The following is a 19,117-nucleotide window of genomic DNA, read 5'->3' on the forward strand; positions in this document are numbered from 1 at the left end:
CTCCCTCTCTGTGAGCTTCGTGTGGGACAGGGACTGTGTCTGACCTGATTATCTTGTATCTAACCCAATCCTTGGCATACAGTATGCACTTAACAAATTCCACAAATAATTATCCACGAGGTTAGGTTGATTCTACCCCCTCTTTCCTAAATTCTGTGATTATCTAGAATGAGACGGAGACTGCCTTCTGGGTCCTCAGGCTGATTCATTCATTCATTCATTCAATAGTATTTATTGAGCGCTTACTATGTGCAGAGCACTGTACTAAGCGCTTGGGATGAACAAGTCGGCAACAGATAGAGACGGTCCCTGCCGTTTGACGGGCTTACAGTCTAATCGGGGGAGACGGACAGACAAGAACAATGGCACTAAACAGCGTCAAGGGGAAGAACATCTCGTAAAAACAATGGCAACTAAATAGAATCAAGGCGATGTACAATTCATTAACAAAATAAATAGGGTAACGGAGGAGTGAGGCTGATCCAGCCCCTAGAGCAGAACTGAACCCCCAGAACAGGTTCATACCAAATTCAGCCCTGGGAATGGCAATGGATCAATTAATCAACCAATTAATGGTATTTATTGAGCACTTCCCCTCTCAGGGTCACACCTGGAGAGTATCCAGTATTCTACCAGCCTTGACTATGGGAGGAAGAGTCAAGCCGAGGCATATCCATTCCATTCTTAGCTTGGGCAGTGGCCAGAGAGTGGAAGGCAATCTACTACAAGTCAAAATCCACCTGTGCTGGGCAGCAGCGGCAAGGGAGAGTCGAGGGTGGAGACTCAAGTTTACTGTGTGGAAGGAAGCAATGGCAAACCACTTTTGTATTCTTACCAAGAAAACTCTATGGATACACTACCAGAATGACTGCAGGTGGAGGTGGGCATTCTGGAAGAGATATGTCCACGGTGTCGCTACTGGCTGGACACAACTCGACAGCATAAGACAAGACAATTGAGTACTTATGACATGCAGAGCACTGTACTAAGTGCTTGGGATAATACAGTAGATTTGGTAGATGCAATCCCAGCCCTCAAGAACCTTCTAAAACAGCTTGTACGCCTCCAGGGGTGTCCACCCCATCAAGTGGTCCAAAAGGACTGGAAGCAAAGTATCCCAAGGGTTCCCCTGGATCCTCAGCCTGGAAAGAACAGGTGCTTCTGTGATTCAAGCCATGGAACAGAGGAATTTGAGGGGCTGGGATAGCCTGTCTGGACGATTACTGCCTGCTCACTCATCTTCTGGGGCCCAGGGAGGACAGCTCCAAAGCCTAGCATGAGGAGAGAAGCAGCATGGCCATGTGTCTGTTGTGTGATCTTGGGCAAGTCACTTCACATCTCTGTGTCTCAGTTACCTCATGTGTAAAATGGGGATTAAGGCTGGGAGCCCCATGCGAGACATGGACTGTGTCCAACTCGATCAGTTTGTATGTATTCCAGTGCTTAATACAGTGCCTGGCACAGAGTAAGTGTTTACAAATACTATTTAATAATAAAAAAAGAATACGGAGGGATAATTGAGTAAACTGGTCCAGGACATAGTTACTCCCAACCAGAGAGGGCAACCAGTCACCCCCAGTTCGTCCTGAGCATTGCAGCATGGCTTAGTGGAAAGAGCACGGGCTTAGGAGTCAGAGGTCATGGGTTCTAATCCCACTTTTGCCACTTGTCAGGTGAGTGACTTTGGGTAAGTCACTTAGCTTCTCTGTGCCGTAGTTACCTCATCTGTAAATTGGGGATTAAGACTGTGAGTCCCACATGGGGCAACCTGATTACCTTGTATCTACCCCAGCACTTAGAACATCATCATCATTATTATTATTATTTTTATTATTATTACCCCACTGGGAAGAGTGTGTCCTGCTGGTAATTGGTAGGATTGCAGAGCCTGAGTCCAGTTCACCCACAGATCTACCCCGTTGGATTAGAAGATCCTTGAGGGCAGAGACTGTATCTCTTACACAAGTGTACTCTCCTGAGGGCATAGTACAGTGTGCACAATAAGTGCTCAATAAAAAATCCTGACTGATTGATTAATTTTGGCATTTGTTAAGTGCTTTCTATGTGCCAACTGATGTGCTATATACTGGGGTAGATAGAAGATCATCAGTTCAGACACAGTCCCTGTCCCCCCACGGGGCTCATAATCTAAGGCAAACAGGGAGTAAATCCCCATTTAGTTGATTATTTATATTAATGTCTGCCTCCCCCTCTAGATTGACTGTAAGCTCATTGTGGGCAGGAACTTCCTACCAGCTCTGTTGTATTGTACTTTCCCAAACTCTTACTACTGTGCTTTACATAAAGTGCTCAATAAATGTCATTGATGATCTGAGGCACAGAGAAGATAAATCATTTGCCCAAGGTCACAGAGAAGGCAAATGGTGGAGCTGGGATTCGAACCGGGGTCTCCAGACTCCCAATCCTGTGCTCCACCCACAAGCCCACGCTGCTTCTCATGGACTGATCATGTGCCTTGCAGGTTATCCTTTCTTGGACACCAGCGGCCTCTCCCCTTTGCACAGTCACCGGGTTCGGGGAAGGGGACGGGAAGGAGAGTGAGAGCAGGAATGGGGGTGATGATGAATGGACAGTTGCAGCTGGGCGGAGCAAAGCCAGCCTGGGAAAACTGTGTGAATACTTTCAAGCATCTCAATCCTAGCCTAGGATTCAACATGTGACCCGGGGATTAAGCCGAAACACCTGGGGTGAAACCGCCCCACTCCATGGGGCCTGCAGCTTTCTGTCTAATGGCATGACTAATGCAGAGGGTTGGAAAACACTTTGCAAATGCCTGAGACTAATTATTCTGATCGTCATCGTTAATAAGTAATAGTTTTAATTAAATAATAGCTAATACTAATAATAAATTATAATTACCGACACTTCCCACAGCATTTCCAGACCTTGAAGTAGATCATCAAAGTCGTTCAGTGGAGAGTTCATCTTGAGAGCCAGATGGAGGTCAGAGGTTGGGACTGGAGGAGCCGGCTTCTATCCGGGGGATCTAGGACTCGGTTCACTCCTCCGCACCAGGTCTGCTCATGTGACAGATCTTTCTTTCTCGATCTGGGGCTTCCCGGTTATTTCCATCCCTGTTCCCATCTTCCCCACTCTCCCCCCAGACTGACTGAGGAATGGCTTGACCAATCTACAGTGGGCATTCTGCCCACATCACCCATGATGAGAGTTGAAGGGTCGGGACCTGGGCCAGAGACAGGAGCAAATGTGTTCAGTCCATGAGTCAGTCAGTCAGTCGTACTTACTGAGTGCTTACTGGGCGCAGGGCACTGTACTAAGCACTTGGGAGAGTACAATATAACAGACACATTCCCTCCCCACAATGAGCTTAAAGTCTAGAGGGACACCAGCACTTACCTTTACCTCAGAAATTGAAAGACCAACAGCTATACCATTACTGGACGAGAGGAATGGGATGCCCAGCCCAGGGTTTTGTTTCTGACTGTAAGACTGTAAGCTTGTTGTGGTCAGGGAATGTGTCTGTTCTGTTTATTATTATATTGTACTTCCCAAATGCTTAGTACAGTGCTCTGTATACAGTAAGCACTCAATAAATATGATTGAATGAATGAATGACTGGAAACAGAATGCTTGGAGTGCCTGAGTGATGGTTGTCCTCCTGCCATAAAGCGGCATTCTAGGCACCTGAAGGAACCACCGGGTGCCACTTGCCTGCTCTGTGACCTTGGGTAAACCACTTAACTTCTCTGTAGCTCGGTTATCTCAACAGTAAAATGGGGATTAAGACTGTAAGTCCCATGTGGGACATGGACTGTGTCCAACCTGATTAGCTTTATCTCTCCCAGTGGTTAGTACGGTGTCTGGCATATAATAATAATAATAATGATGTTGGTATTTGTTAAGTGCTTATTATGTGCAGAACACTGTTCTAAGCACTGGGGTAGATACAGGGTAATCAGGTTGTCCCACGTGAGGCTCACAGTCTTCATCCCCATTTTACAGATGAGGTCACTGAGGCACAGGGAAGTGAAGTGACTTGCCCACAGTCACCCAGCTGACAAGTAGCAGAGCCAGGATTCAAACCTATGGCCTCTGACTCCCAAGCCCGGGCTCTTTCCAGTGAGCCATGCTTCTTCCCTATAGTAAGCTCTTAAATATCACACTCACACACAAAAAATGTGGTGGTCATCTCCTGCAAATGTAGGTGCATTCTGGACTTTTCTGTAAGACAGTTATCCTCATGCACATTCAGATGCATTCTGGGTACTTGGAGGGGCATGCAATCAATGCTGTACCAGAGGACAGTAACTCAGCAGGCAGTTGCCAGGATAGCCACCTCAGTAGCTTCTGAGGTATTTGCCATCCATATTAGCAGGTCATTTTTCAGAATTCCTGCTGGGTATCAAGTTGCCTTAGGTGGTTCTCTGGTGGGAAACCTACCCCACTGCTGGCTGTCTTATTTCACTTTTGTGGAAGAGATGCTTTCGGTCACCCCCTGGGAACATTCTGATTGGGTAAATAGCTGCCTGATTAACATTTCTCATCTGCCTCTTCCAGCCCCTGCTTTCCTCACTAGGAAAACATTTCTATTCTCTTTCTCAATTACAGAGTTACCATCTCAAGTTACCATCTCAATTCCAAGGCCAGTGACTTTCAACAGTGATATGCGAACCACTGTAGGCACTGATTTCTGAGAATGGTTTCCCATTCCTTTCCCCATTCTGGTGCTATCGAGAGACAGGAGAGAGAGGAAGGAAGGAAGGAACCTAAGGATAAAAGCCTCCTGATCAAACCCACAGGACTGGCACATATGATGTCCAGTCCATCCATCTCCACCAGGTCTGAGGCCCAATCCAACTGCATGTCAGCTGCTACTGGATCTGATCCACCCCTATATCTGCCAGTACTGAGACCCGATCCACCCCCGTGTCTGCCGATCCTGAGTCCAATCCATACCTACCAAGACTCAATCCATCCCTGTTTTCACTCACGATCTCACTCAGCATCTGTCAGGGTCTCAGAAGCAAAAGCTTGGGGTTCAGTGGGTTTCTAGAAACCAAATGAAATGACCCAGATTGAGATGGGGGGGTGGAGAGGAGGGAGCAGTGGACAAGAATAAGTCTTCCAGACTGCAGCAGAGATAGGGAGGGGATGGTAGTCTCCTACCCAATGCCTGGCTCATCTTGGCAAGGAGGAGAAAGTTACACAGTAACTGGGCTAGAATCAGCTCATGTAATAATTGTGTTATTTGTTAAGTGCTTACTCTGTATCTAGCACTGTTTGAAGTACTGCAGAAGATACAAAATGATCATTGGACACACTCCCTGTCCCACACAGGCCTTATGATCTAGGCAGGAGAACAGGTGTTGAATCTCCATTTTACAGTTGAGGTAACTGAGGCACAGAAAAGTTAAGTAACTTGTCCAAAGACACACTTTAGGCATGTGGCAGAGCTAGGATTAGAATCTGGATTCTCTGACTCCCAGGTCCATGCTCTTTCCACTGAACCACACTGTTCTTCACCATCGGAAGGGCATGCTCCCTTTCCACTGAGGGAAATTCAGAATGAAAATCATGAAAGGATTGCTACCTTGGAGAGACGCAAACCGTCTCTCCCTCCGTAGGCTTCTGAGACCTCAGCCCCCTCCATAACCTCCCATGAGAAGCAGCATGGTTTAGTGGAAAGAGCACGGGCTTGGGAGTCAGTGGACGTGGGTTCTAATCCCAGCTCTATTTGTCTGCTGTGTGATCTTGGGCAAGCCACTTAACTTCTCTGTGCCTTAATTAACTCATCTGTAAAAAAGGGATTAAGACTGTCAACCCCATGTGGGACAACCTTCTTACCTTGTATCTACCCCAGTGCTTAAAACAGTGCTTGGCACATAGTATGTGCTTAACAGATACCATTATTATTATTATTATTATCCCTGTGCCTCCTCAACCCATTCCCCAGCCAGACGACTAGATCATCACTTGATGTGTAGTGGTACGGGTAGTTGTTCTGTGGGAACATTGCTCACATGACTATCTGAGACTTCCTTCCCTTGAAGGACTATTCCACATTGTTTCAGGGTGGAGGAAGGCTCCTAAAAGGGTCTCCAGCTATCACAACGGGTCATCTGGTTTTATACCAGCGGGCATGGATTCCAGCTGATCTCCTCCCTCTCCTCCAACCCAAGGACAGCTTCAAACAGTAAGTGGGAGAGGCAGCAGCCTCAGAGAGCGCTGTCATTTGGATAATAATAACAATAACAATAATTAGAGTACTTGTAAGTGCTTATTATGTGCCAAGCACTGTTCTAAGCATTGGGGTAGATACGAGTTAATCAGATTGGACACAGTCCCTGTCCAACATGAGGTTCACACTCTTCATCCCCATTTTACAGATGAGGTAACTGAGGTACAGAGAAGTTAAGTCACTTGCCCAAGGCCATGCAGCAGACATGTGGCGGAGCCAGGATTAGAACTCAAGTCCTTCTGGCTCCCAAGGTTGTGTTCTATCCATTAAGCCACACTGTTGGCAAGGTTACTGCAGAACTCTGAGGATTTTCTCCTCAGAACTTCTGAAGCATAGCCATTTTGAGATCCTCTCCTAAGACTAAAATTGTCAGGAGATTGAGTTTATCCTTTGTTTTTATTGTCATGTTCTTGAAATAGGCTCTGGGAGACTCAGGAATTTCCATGCAATGCTTCATTTGAAAACACTAAGTTATGTTGTGTTTTCAGCACAGTGATCAAGGCAACCACCCAAGGGAGAGGACAGATAAATCTTCCCCACCCAGTGACAGCTAAATGTCTGTCCTGTCGGGTAGGTGGGTAGGTGGGGGTATGGGGAGAGAGTTGGCAAAGATATTCTGGATATGCTTGGTGCCACTAGCAACACCCTGATCTGCAAGTTAGGCCTGAGGGGAGATCCTTGGGCCTTACCTTCTGGCAGGCAAGAAGGGAGACCAAAGATGGAGAGAGTGTGTAGTCCATAGGAACCCCTGACTCTTCCCTTCCCACTGGGGTCTACTACCCCAGCTCCAGACTCCTCCAGGCCATGACAGGAGAAGGACTCCAGAAGACTGCCAAAATCCAATCCTGTTTCATTATTTATTGCCTTTTGATAAAAAATAAAGGTTTTAACACAACTGCTTTGCAGTTTTCTGCCAACTCCAGGAAGAACAAGGCACTTTGGTGGTGAGTATTCCTACCACCCTTTAATAGGTCAAAGGCACACACACATCTTCAACAACACACACAAGCTTCCTCCAGCAATGGCTCCTATAAACTCCTCATGCCCCTGCCCCAGCCCTCCCTGTCCCACTCAAAACACATCAGATGCTTTTTAAAATCCTATAGAAATAAGTGCTGGATCAGCGAGGCTACTCTCCCTCTCTCTCTCTCTTTGTCTCTCTCTCTCTTTCCTTCTTTGTCATGGCAATGCCTGGCATTGACAAAGGAAAGAGCAGAGGGCAGTGTAGACCATAACGCGGGTGGGGGGGGGGGGATTTCTCTTACCCAGTCCTGGCCCGGAAGCCCCTCCCCCAACAGTGATGGGGACCCCCAGACCCTCCCCTAATCAGGTTGAGCAACTTGGGGGCTTCTCATACCCGTTTTGACTGGAGAAGACCCCTCCCCTCCCGCCTTGAGATGAGCAAGTCCTTGTCAAGCACAGTGGGGTGAGGATGGGACAACTCTCCAGGAAAGAACGGGGACAGTGGAAATCTTCCCTCCTCTCCTCACCCATTGTTTGATTCTCAAAGGCACCAGGTGTGACGAGTTGAGTCATTTGGGAGTGACTCCCGCTATTCTCCCCCTCTGGCCCATCCCCTCAAGTTTTGCTTTAGCTTGACGATGACACAGATGGCGGAGAAGGCGGGGACCCCTCTGGAGGCCGCTCCGGGGTTGTGGGCGCCTCTGAGGGGAAGTCAGACACCTTCGGTTCCTCTTGGGCTTTCGGTTCCTCTTGCTCCTCCCCCTCCTCCTCCTCCTCAGGTTTGTGCTGATCCTGGGGGTGGGGCTGGGACTCGCTATTCATCTTCTCCTCGGCCTCGATTTCTTCTGATGTGGGGATGGAGTTCTTCTTGGGGCGGCCTTTTGGCTTGGTGGGGGCTTCCTGTCCTCCTTTGAGGACCTGTGGAACATAAGCACATAAGCCTTTAAGCATGATCTTTCTGGGGTCAGCCTCATGGTCCACCCAGCCCAGTGTTCTGCCTCCAACCCACAGAACGTTTGGGAGATCCATTAGATAGCATCTCCACCTACCATTAGGCAGCCCTAACCTGTCCCTCTAGAGATACCTCTCACCCATGAATTCTTCCACGCCCTCTTAACCTTTATCCAAACCCTTCCTGTGCTGATGTTTTCCTCCTGCACAAGTTCATGGTACCAAATTCGCTACCTTTATCACAAGGTGGGTAAAGATCTGTTTTTCTCTTATGGTATTTGTTAAGCGCTTACTATTTGTCAAGCACGGTTCTAAGCCCTGGGGCAGTTACAAGACAATCAGGTCAGACACAGTCCCTGTCTCTCATGGGGCTAACAGTCTAAGTAGGAGGGAGAATGGAAATTAAATCTCCATTTTACAGTTGAGGAAACTGAGGCACAGAGAAGTTAAGTAACTTGCCCCAAGTCACAAAGCAGGCTAGTGGAGGAGCTGGGATTAGAATCCAGGTGCTCTGACTACCAGGCCCATGCTCTATTCTCTAGGCCACGATGTTTGTTTGTTTGGCACCTTTCCCCTTTCAAGCCTCAATGTGTATGTGGTGGGGAGGGTGCAGGGGGTTCCCTTATCCTGAAGCTATGGGATTTGCTGAGCAACAATTCCATGTTTACTTCACCCACCCCTTTAATTACTTTCTAGACATTAATAGGGTCCCCCTCTCAGTCTCTGCCTTCCCAGGCTGAAAGTTCCAAATCTTATTAGTCTGTCCACACACAAGCTTTCCATCTGCTTGAGCATTTTGGCTAGTGAGAAAAAGGAAGAGAAATTGCCTAGAGCCTTGTCCTACCCTGCCTGATCCATCCCTGGGAATTAACAGACTTCGATGAGAATGTCTTTGACCCCTTCAATCAGAGAGGAGCTGCGGTAATGGGTGTCAGACCATCACAGATGGATGAATACTCAGAGATTGAGCTGGGAAGACTTCCTTGTTCGTAGCCACCTATGCCAACCCATCCCTACAAAATCACTCCCAAGTCCCTCTTGCTTCAAATCCACCAGGGCACAGCTCTTCCATTCTTCAAAACCCTCCTGAAAGCCCACCTCCTTCAAGAGGCTTTCCCTGTTCATTTTCTTTTCCCATTGTCCAAGTCCCTCGGCATTTATGCACTCACTGCCCCCTTCTAGCATTTTCATAAATATCAATAGATGCATTCCTACTATTTAAGCACTTAATCACTAATCCATCTTTCCATTCTCTTCCTCCTAACCACAAATTATTCTGTCTGTTTCCCCCATTTGACTTTTAACACCTCAGAGGCATGAAGTGTATCTTTTAGCTCTATTATACTTGCCCTAGCACTTATTACAATGCTCTGTACTCATTGGGTTCTCAAAAAATATGATTGATTGACATTGAGGTTGTAAATTAGGACGTACTATTGGAGCGAGAGAGTAGTCTTGTGAAAAGGGCCTGGATTTTGGTGTCAAGAAACCTGAGTTATAAACCCAACTCTGCCACTAGCCTGCTGGGTGAGTTGCGACAAGACACTTTAAGCTCTGTACCTTAGTTTCCTCGTCTGTAGTGTGAGGATAATAATGCTTTGCTTTACCTCAAATGAGTCAGCTGGTGCAAAGATGCTTTGGAATGAGAAGGATATCTCCCTCAACAAATCGTAAGCTCTTTGAGATCAGGGATCATGTCTTTTACCACATTATTGCACTATTCTAGGTGCTTATTATAGCGCTCTGCTTTGAGTAGGTTTTCAATAATGCTACTGAAGAATCGAAAACTAAGACAACTTTATTTTGAAATACTTTTGTGGGGGTATCTGTTAAGCACCTACTATGCGACAAGCCCTGTACTAAACACTGGGATATATACAAGATAATCAGACCGGACAGAATCACTGACCCACCCGGGGCTCCCAAGCTAAGAGAAAGGGAAAACAGACCTTAAATCCCCATTTTACAGATGAGGAAACATAGGTATAGAGAGGTTAAGTAACTGGCCCAAGGTCACACAGACAGCAGGTGACCGAACCAGGATTAGAGCTCAGGTTTCCTGACTCCCTTTCCAGTGCTCTTTCCCATCAGGTCACACTCCTTCAGTTGGAAATGCAGTTGACCGAAGAGTTCCGGTGGGTCCTTGGCCCCATGGAATCTCACCGGAAGGACAGTCCAGGCTGGCTCAAACTGGGAAACTGGCTCTGTCCATCCCCTTTCCCCTCTATCCCCCAACATTCCCAGCTTCTACAGAACCGTAACACTCAATAGTTAACCTCCCAAGCTGGAGCAGATTGGCTGACCAGCTTAGTGATGCGATGATGCCAATGGCCTCAGTGCCCAGTCAGCAGGACGACTGTGCCAGGAACTGGGCCACAGGTACCCATGCAGGGAGGTTAGGTCTGTGCTTCTAGGGTGATTCCTAGCTCCGGTAGGAGCCAAGACCACTGATCTTGTAGAAGGGCAAGTGCTGCATGAAGAGAGTCGAATGGCCGCTGTGGAAGGGATTGGAATGATGCACTCACATCCCCTGACACACAATCAATTCTTGTCTCCCTAACCCCTGTTTCATAAATCTCTTTGGACAAAACACCACTTTCCACTCAGTAGTCTTAACGATCTATATGGAAAGGCCCTTTCGGGTGCATTTCCATGGGGCCATCAAGCTATGTATCGAGCACCGACTGAATGTGGGACACCGTACTAAGCACTTGGGAAGAGGCAACAGAAAAGTGAGACACATTCCCTGTCCACAAGTGTCTTTTGCTCTGATGAGGGTTTCCCTTACAGCCTGACAATCTCTATGTGAAAATAAGATTGGCCTAGTGGAAAAAGCACAGGACTGCATGTCAGGAGACCTGGGTTTAATCTTAGATCTGTCCCTTGTCTGCTGTGAGACTTTGGGCAAGTCACTGAACTTCTCTGGGCCTCAGTTTCCCATTCTATAAAATGGGGATTAAATATCCTTTGCCCCTTGTCTTTCAGACTGTGAGCCCCAGTGTGCGGGATTGGGTCCAACCTAATCTTACTGGTTCTACCTCAGAGCTGGGCACACAATCAACACTTAACAAATACCAAAGTTATTATACCACTGGCACTAGGTCTGCTATCGACAGGGCCTGCTTGAGGGATGGTGCTTGACAGCTGGCTGTAGCTCCTAGTGGAGAGGCCGGTAGTGCAGTGCTCTGCATACAGTAAGCACTCAGTAAATATGATTGATCGATTGAGTGACAGTTCTCTGATACTCATCCCAGCCCCAGAGTACTTAAACTCTCCTGTTTTCCCTTAATCTATTTTAATGTCTGTCTCCCGCTGTGGACTGTAAGCTTCTTGTGGGCAGGGAACTCTGTCGTAGTGTACTTCACCAAATGCTTAGTACACTGCCCTACACACAGTGAGTGCTCAATAAACGCCACTGAGTGATCGATTGGACAGTGGCCAGAGCTGGATGGAAGGACAAAACTGGACCCTTCCGGTCTTCAATTGACCTTTCATTCATTCAATAGTATTTATTGAGCGCTTACTATGTGCAGAGCACTGTACTAAGCGCTTGGGATGAACAAGTCGGCAACAGATAGACACAGTCCCTGCCGTTTGACGGGCTTACGGTCTAATCGGGGGAGACGGACAGACAAGAACAATGGCAATAAACAGAGTCAAGGGGAAGAACATCTCGTAAAAACAATGGCAACTAAATAGAATCAAGGCGATGTACAATTCATTAACAAAATAAATAGGGTAATGAAAATATATACAGTTGAGCGGACGAGTACAGTGCTGTGGGGATGGGAAGGGAGAGGTGGAGGAGCAGAGGGAAAAGGGGAAAATGAGGCTTTAGCTGCAGAGAGGTAAAGGGGGGATGGCAGAGGGAGTAGAGGGGGAAGAGGAGCTCAGTCTGGGAACGCCTCTTGGAGGAGGTGATTTTTAAGTAGGGTTTTGAAGAGGGAAAGAGAATCAGTTTGAGTCTCCAGGAGTCACCTAATTGGCAACGGAAAGTCCGACTGGAGTAATTAGCAAACACCGCCCACACGGCCTGGACCCGCTCACTCTGCCCTTTTTCCTACTGCAGAGAAAACAATCAAACCATTTTTTCAGAGGACCTGAGCGTTCCAGGAAGTGCCCTCATTAAGAGATAACGACTTTCTTGGCTGCTACAGGATTTCATGCTCTGGCCCCTTGCCTAGGGACACACCTGAAACAAACAATTATCTCTCCCCTCTCCCCTTGGCAGGTACCACCACCAACTGAGCCTTTGCCTTCCCTTCCAAAAGGCTATGGTCTCGGCTGGGGCCAACCCCGTCCTCTGTCCCTCCCTACACTTCTCCCAGTGAAGGAGGGGTCGAGCCCCCTCCCTCTTTCTCCCCTGGAAAACTCTGTAAACACACCCATCTCTTCTCATAGGCCATCAGAGCATGCCCAGTTTCCAGTGCTACTACAGGGCCAAAGCCAGATCTTGGCAGGATCTCTCTGGGGCTTCAAGGAAGGAGTAGCAGTGTGGCCTAGTGGAAAGAGAATAGGCCTGGGAGTTGGAGGACCTGGGTTCTAATCCTGGCTCTACCCTTCATCTGCTGTATGAACTTGGGCAAATCATTTCACTTTGCTGTGCCTCAGTTATTTCATTTGCAAAAATTCAATACCTGTTCTTACTGCTATCTAGATTGTAAGCCCTATGTGGGACCTGATTATCCTGTATCTACCCCAGTGCTTAGTAGAGCGTTCGGCACATAGTAAGTGCTTAACAAATGTCAGAATTGTTGTTATTATTATTGCTGCTAAAGGAGTAGCCAGGCACCTGACCATAACGCTTTGTACTGGTGGTAGAAATGCTAGTTGTTGAGTCCCCACTAAGTGTAATGAGCTGTCTGGGGAAGTACAGTGGAAGCAAAAGACCTGCCCTCAAGGAGCTTATACTTGAATGGTGGTGAAAGTCAATCATTTTTATTGAGCGCTTATGTGTGCAGAGCACTCTACTAAGTGCTTGAGAGAGTATAATATGACACTAAAACAGACACATTCCCTGCCCACAGTGAGCAGAGGTCCAGAGGGTGGTGAAAGTGGTGAAAGACTGTTCTTGCTGGCCTCTACAGGACATCTGCCCACCCTCTATAATATATAAATGTTTCTTCATCACTATCACTTGCTTTTGCTGGGATTCTTTAGGGAATCCTAAAGAAGGGAACAGCTCTTCCCTTCTTCTTGTAACTCCCCAAGGCTTCTGGTAGTCTGCTTAACACCAGGGAAATGCTTCATTAATGGTATTGCCTAGCTTGGGGAAACAGAGCCTGGAGAGGAGACCACAGAGCTTTTAAATGTTCAATTTCTCCCAGCTACTTATGCTCACTCCTCTCCCACTACACCCCGGCCTGCATACTTCCCTCCTCTGTCCTCTAGGCACTAAGCTCATGATGGGCAGGGAATGTGTCCACTAATTTTGTTATAGGATTCTCACCCAAGCGCTTAGTACAGTGCTCAGCACATAGTAAGCGCTCAATACAATTGATTGATTGGATGATCTGATGCCAACCTACTTCCACTGCCTTGCCTTCATCTCTACTGCTCCCGATTCCTTGCTCACACCTTTCCTCCTTCCTGGAATCTCCTCCCTTTTTGCATCCGTGGCTTAGTGGAAAGAGCACAGGTTTAGAAGTCAGAGGTCACGGGTTCTAATGCCGCCTCTGCCAGTTGTCAGGTGTGTGACTTTGGGCAAGTCACTTAACTTCTCTCTGTCTCAGTTACCTCATCTGTAAAATGGAGATGAAAACTGTGAGCCACATGTGGGACAACCTGATTACCTTGTATCTACCCCAGCGCTTAGAACAGTGTTTGACACATAGTAAGCGCTTAACAAATACCATTATTATTATCTGAGTCCCGCAGCACTATGTACATATCTATAATTTTATTTATATTAATGTCTGGCTCCCCCTCTAGTCTGTAAGCTCATTCTGAGCAGGAAATGTGTCTGTTATATTGTTACACTGTACTCTCCCAAGGGCTTAGTACAGTGCTCTGCATACATTAAGTGCTCAATAAATATGATTGACTGACCACTGCTCTCCCCATCTTCAAATCCCTATTAGAATCATAGCTCCTTCAGGAAGCCTTCTCTGACTAATCTCCAATCTCCCCACCTTATTTCCCTCCTCATTTCAGCTTTGCACTTACCCCTCCAGCCACATAGGTATCCAACTCGGTATTGTTATTATTATTGTTATGGTATTTGTTAAGCACTTACTGTGTGTCAAGTACTGTTTTAAACACTGGGGTAGATACCAGTTAATCAGGTCAGACACAGTCTCTGTCCCACATGAGCTCGCAGTCTAAATAGGAGGGAGAGAATCCCCATTTTACAATTGAGCAAACTGAGGCATAGACAATTTAAGCGACCTGCCCAAGGTCACACAGCCAGCAAGTGGTAGAGCTGGGATTAGAACTCATGTCTCCTGTCTCCCAGGTCTGTGCTTTTTTCACTAAGCCATTCTGCTTTCCCCTCCCCCTTTCCCCTTTCCCAAGGCTCTTATGTCTATATTTTTGTATTGATTTCTTACCCCTTCCTGTAATTTATTTTAATGTCTCTTTCCCCCAAGCCTAGATTGTCACTTCATCGAGGGTAGGGGTTGTTTCTACTCACTCTACTGTGCTCTCCCAAGTATGTTGTGTAGTGATCTGCATAGAGAAAGTGCTCTGATAAATACCCACTGAAAGATGGATTGATTGAATAAGATGGAGATTCAGCAGTGTGACCTTGGTCTCTCCATCACCGTCTACACAGCAGTTCATCTTGGAGGAGTCAGTCAGCTGCTTAAGGTAATTTCCCTCCTCACCATGCAAGTCTACCCGTTGCAAATCCATCAAGCTGGGCATGTTCCAGGATAAATGCAAGCAGGATCTCACTGCCACTCTGGACAATGACCCTCTGACTTGTGTAGGCTGTTCTTTTTTTTTTTTCAACAAAGGTATACGTTAAATGCTTACTATGTGCCAGGCATTATACTAAGTACTGGGGTAAATACAAGCTAATCAGGTTGGACACAGTCCACGTCCCTCATAGGGATCTCAGTCTTAATCCCCATTTTACAGATGAGGGAACTGAGGCCCAGAAAAGTGAAGTGACTTGCTCGAGGTTATACAGTAACAGGTAGCAGAGCTGGGATTAGAACCCAGGTCCTGTTTATTTGTTTTGATGTGTATATACCTATAATTCTATTTATTTATATTGGTGCCTGTTTACTTGTTTTGGTGTCTGTCTCCCCTCTTCTAGACTGTAAGGCCAGTGTGGGCAGGGATTGTCTCTCTTTATTGCTGAATTGTACTTTCCAAGCACTTAGAACAGTGCTCTGCACATAGTAAGTGCTCAATAAATATGAGTGACCGACTGACTGACTGACTGAATTAATTAATTAATTAAGCCAGGTCCTCTGACTCCCAGACCTGTGCCCCAACCTAGGCCATACTGCTTCTTTCAAGAGAATGTCTTCAGGGAACTCTCCCTGGTTGACAATCCCTGCACACCATTTCCTCCAAACTCTCCCGAGGCACAGAGTTGGGATCGATAAGAGAAGACCTCATACCCCAAGGGGAATCCAGTTGGCAGAGGAGATTCCAGCACAGTGGATTGGGTGGAGATTTCTGTCTTCTTTTTCATGCCAGGACTGTGAGTGCAGAGGTTGAGGGGGCGGCGGTGGGGGAGCGGTTTGTCTCCACTTTGGGTTTCTTTGAATAATGCCATTTGTCACAAAAACCTGGCAGGCTTTCTTGATCCACCCAAAGCAGTGATGACCCCAAGGTGAATCTTACATTGAGCCCGCAATAACAAATTTTCCCAACCCTCTGCAGTTTACCAATCCTGATCAGTAGCAACTAGTCAGAGATGTTATCTTGGCTGTGACAAATTGGCAGCTGCCATCTTGGCAGCCAAGTCAACAACTCTGAGAATATATTTCTAATCCTTTTTTTATGATATTTTTAAAGCACTTACTAAGTGCCAGGCACTGTACTAAGCACTGGGGGAGATACAAGATAATCAGGTTGGACAGAGTCCATGTCCCACATGGGGTTCACAGTCTTAATCCCCATTTTGCAGATGAGGTAATTGAGGCCCAGAGAAGTGAAGTGATTTGTTCAAGGTCACAAAGCAGAGAAGTGGCAGAGCCGGAATTAGAAGCCAGGTCCTTCTGACTATTAGGCCCATGCTTTATCCACTAGGCCTCGCAGCTTCTCTTCCATCGTAAGCGGGGCACAGACCTCTGAATTGTCTTCAATGCCCAAATCATTGCTTTCTCTTCCTTACCAAAATCTGGAGAAGGACTGCAAGGAAGTCTCTAAACCCTAATTTGTTCCTGTTCTCGAACCACTGTGGGGATGGGGAAGGGAGCACCACACTTCTCTCAAACACATTTAAGGAGGGGCTATAAGATGGTCAGGTCAATCTGCCAACCTAGGGTGCCCACTCCTCTACATCATCACTAATCTGGGCGTCCAGAGACTGGGGAGGGGATGCCAATCCTGGGTAAGGAATGAAGAAGAAAGAACCAGATGCTTTTTGTTGTGTTTTTGAACCTGGGCGAGGCCTGCCAATGCTGGTGGGTAGTAAATCAGCTCAAACCATGAATCACTAAGAGAGACTCCACCACATTTTCGAATTATGGCCCTTGTCACTCTGTGGACACTTTCCACCTGGGGGAAACTGAGTCACAGGGTGGGGAGGGGGTCTTGTTCTCACTTGGAGGTTGAGCTGGGAGGACAACCAAAAGCCCTGGTTCCCAGTCTGGCATCACACCCTCTCCCCTCAATGGTCCATTACTTCTCCGACCAAGGCTTTGCTTAAGGTTAAGGAAATACAGGTTGTCAGCAAATTTACTTCTCTCTCTCTCTCTCTTTCCTTCCCTCCCCTACCCCTTCCCTTTCCTGTCACTCATCCCACTGCACCTCTAGTTCTCCAACCACCCACCCATGCCCCTTGATTCCTGTGAACAACTGAATGGCAGGGCTCATACATGAACCTACATAATCAAGCACACATGGGAACATATGCACACATAAATATCTGCATTTCTTATCATTAGTAAGCTCATTATGGGCAGGGAATGTGTCTGCTAATTCTGTTGTATAATAATAATAATAATAATAATTATGGTACTTGCTGAGCGCTTACTTTGTGCCAAGCTCTGTTCTAAGCTCTGGGATAGATACAAGCTAATCAGTTGGACACAGTCCCTGTACCCCATGGGGCTCACACTCTGAATCCCCATTTTGCAGATGAGGTAACTGAGCCCCAGAAAAGTTAAGTCACTTGCCTAAGGTCACATAGCAGACAAGTGGTGGAGTCAGGATTAGAACACAGGTCCTTCTGACTTCCAGGCTTGTGCTCTATCCACTAAGCCATGTTGCTTCACGTACTGTCCCAAGTGCTTAGTACAGTGCTCTGCACATAGTAAGCACTCAGTAAATACCATTATTTGATTGATTTGTCCTGTGTCTCTTTGCTTCATCTTCCCTCTGAATTATAAGCTCTTCAAAACAGGACCAGGGTCAAATCCATACTCTGAAAGTCCTTCATAAGTGCACAAGAGAGGCCTAGGCTGGTGGGAGATTTCCCTTTATGCCCCAGTGCAAAGGGGATCGGCATCTGTGGGTGGACTGTCTGCTCTCCTCCCTACTTGTCTTCTCTTCACCAACCCAGCCAGGTGAGGAGGCCAAGACAGGGGAAGGAAACCATAGAATTTCCAGGCCTCAGCAGTGAGGCTCAAGATAATGGCGGAGGTTGGAGTTTCAGGGTGGCCTGTGGGCAAGGGGGGAGGTTGGGGAGGAGAGGCAGGGAGGCTGAGATTGCCGGCAGAGAAGGGGGAAGTTAGGTGGGGATGTTGTGGGGGGCTGAGCCTGAGGAGGACAGAGGATGGGGAGATAAGAAGAGGGGGTGGAGAATGGGGAGGCTAGGAGGTAGGGAGAACAGGGAGGTCAATATGAGGAGAGGCTGGAGTAGGAAGACGGGGAGGTGGGGAAGCAAGGAGGTGAAGGCTGAGAAGATCGGGAGGCTGGGTGAGTGGAGGCTGGGAGGACGAAGGCTCTAGAGGCCAGGAGGTGAGGTAGAGGGGCAGGGGCCTCCCTCTTTCTTACCATTTTCTTCCACTTCATCCTGCGATTCTGGTACCAAGTCTTCACCTGGAGTTGTGTGAGTCCCAGAGACTGGGCCAGGTCCAACCTAGGGGGTGAGACCAGGAGGAGGGGTGAGTCAGGGGTGGGAGGGAGGGGGGTGCTGAGAAGCTGGTAGTGATAGAGGCTCTGGCTGGGGGCTTCACAATTCCCTGGTTGAAAACCTGAAGCCCGGAGGAGGCAGTTCAGAGTCTAGGCCCCGGTCTGAGCCAGACAGGAGAGGCCCTTACTCCCTGGTCCTCACCAGGACAGAACCATGGCATAACCCCGGCCCCTTGGCATGCCAGGGAAGGGGGCAGGTAGGAGGGCACGCTTTATGTTGGAATTGGACTGGGGAAAGCTCTGCCTTCCTCCTGACCCGAGTGCCAGGCTGGCCTCCCAAATCCCCTGAGGCTTCCAGTGGCACCCACCATGGGGCAGCAGAGACCGCACAACCTGAGAAGCAGCATGGCCTAGTGGATAGAGCACGAGCCGGGGAATCTGAAGGACCTGGGTTCTGATCCTGGCTCTGCCACTTGTCTGATGTGTGACCTTGGGCAAGTTGTTTCACTTCTCTAGGCTCAGTTCCCTCATCCGTAAAATGAGGATTAAGAGTGGGAATCCCACGTGGAACATGAACTGTCTCCAACCTGATTATCTTGTAACCCAGTGTTTAGGACAGTGCCTGGCACATAGTAAGCACTTAACAAATACTATTAGGAAAAAAAATCGAGGCTCGGAATTGACACCCGAATCCACACGGCCCTGGGAAGGGAGGGGACTGCAGAGGCATGGGTTGGACAGGGGCAGGAACGCGCTAGGTATCCACCAAGTTTTCGTGAATTTCCACGT

At 47.6% G+C, this 19,117-nt stretch overlaps 1 protein-coding gene and 1 non-coding gene across 2 annotated transcripts in view; one reads left to right on the top strand and one right to left on the bottom strand.

Annotated features, from left to right (window-relative positions):
* The first annotated feature begins 592 nt into the window (after nt 1-592).
* LOC114815315 lies at nt 593-730 on the top strand. Its single transcript, XR_003763079.1, has one exon. It is a non-coding gene; the product is annotated as a small nucleolar RNA SNORA7 (small nucleolar RNA).
* A 6,234-nt stretch (nt 731-6,964) lies between these two features.
* BARX2 (BARX homeobox 2) overlaps nt 6,965-19,117 on the bottom strand; it is a 56,347-nt gene continuing 44,194 nt past the window's right edge. Inside the window, exons 3-4 of the mRNA XM_029074617.2 lie at nt 18,251-18,335; nt 6,965-8,101 (exon numbers count right to left, since the gene is read on the bottom strand). Of these exons, the coding sequence (XP_028930450.1) occupies nt 7,811-8,101; nt 18,251-18,335 (376 nt within the window). The 3' untranslated portion in view covers nt 6,965-7,810. The remainder of the gene's footprint in view (nt 8,102-18,250; nt 18,336-19,117) is intronic.

The sequence above is a fragment of the Ornithorhynchus anatinus genome, chromosome 11, assembly GCF_004115215.2.
Source record: "Ornithorhynchus anatinus isolate Pmale09 chromosome 11, mOrnAna1.pri.v4, whole genome shotgun sequence".
NCBI lineage: Eukaryota > Metazoa > Chordata > Mammalia > Monotremata > Ornithorhynchidae > Ornithorhynchus > Ornithorhynchus anatinus.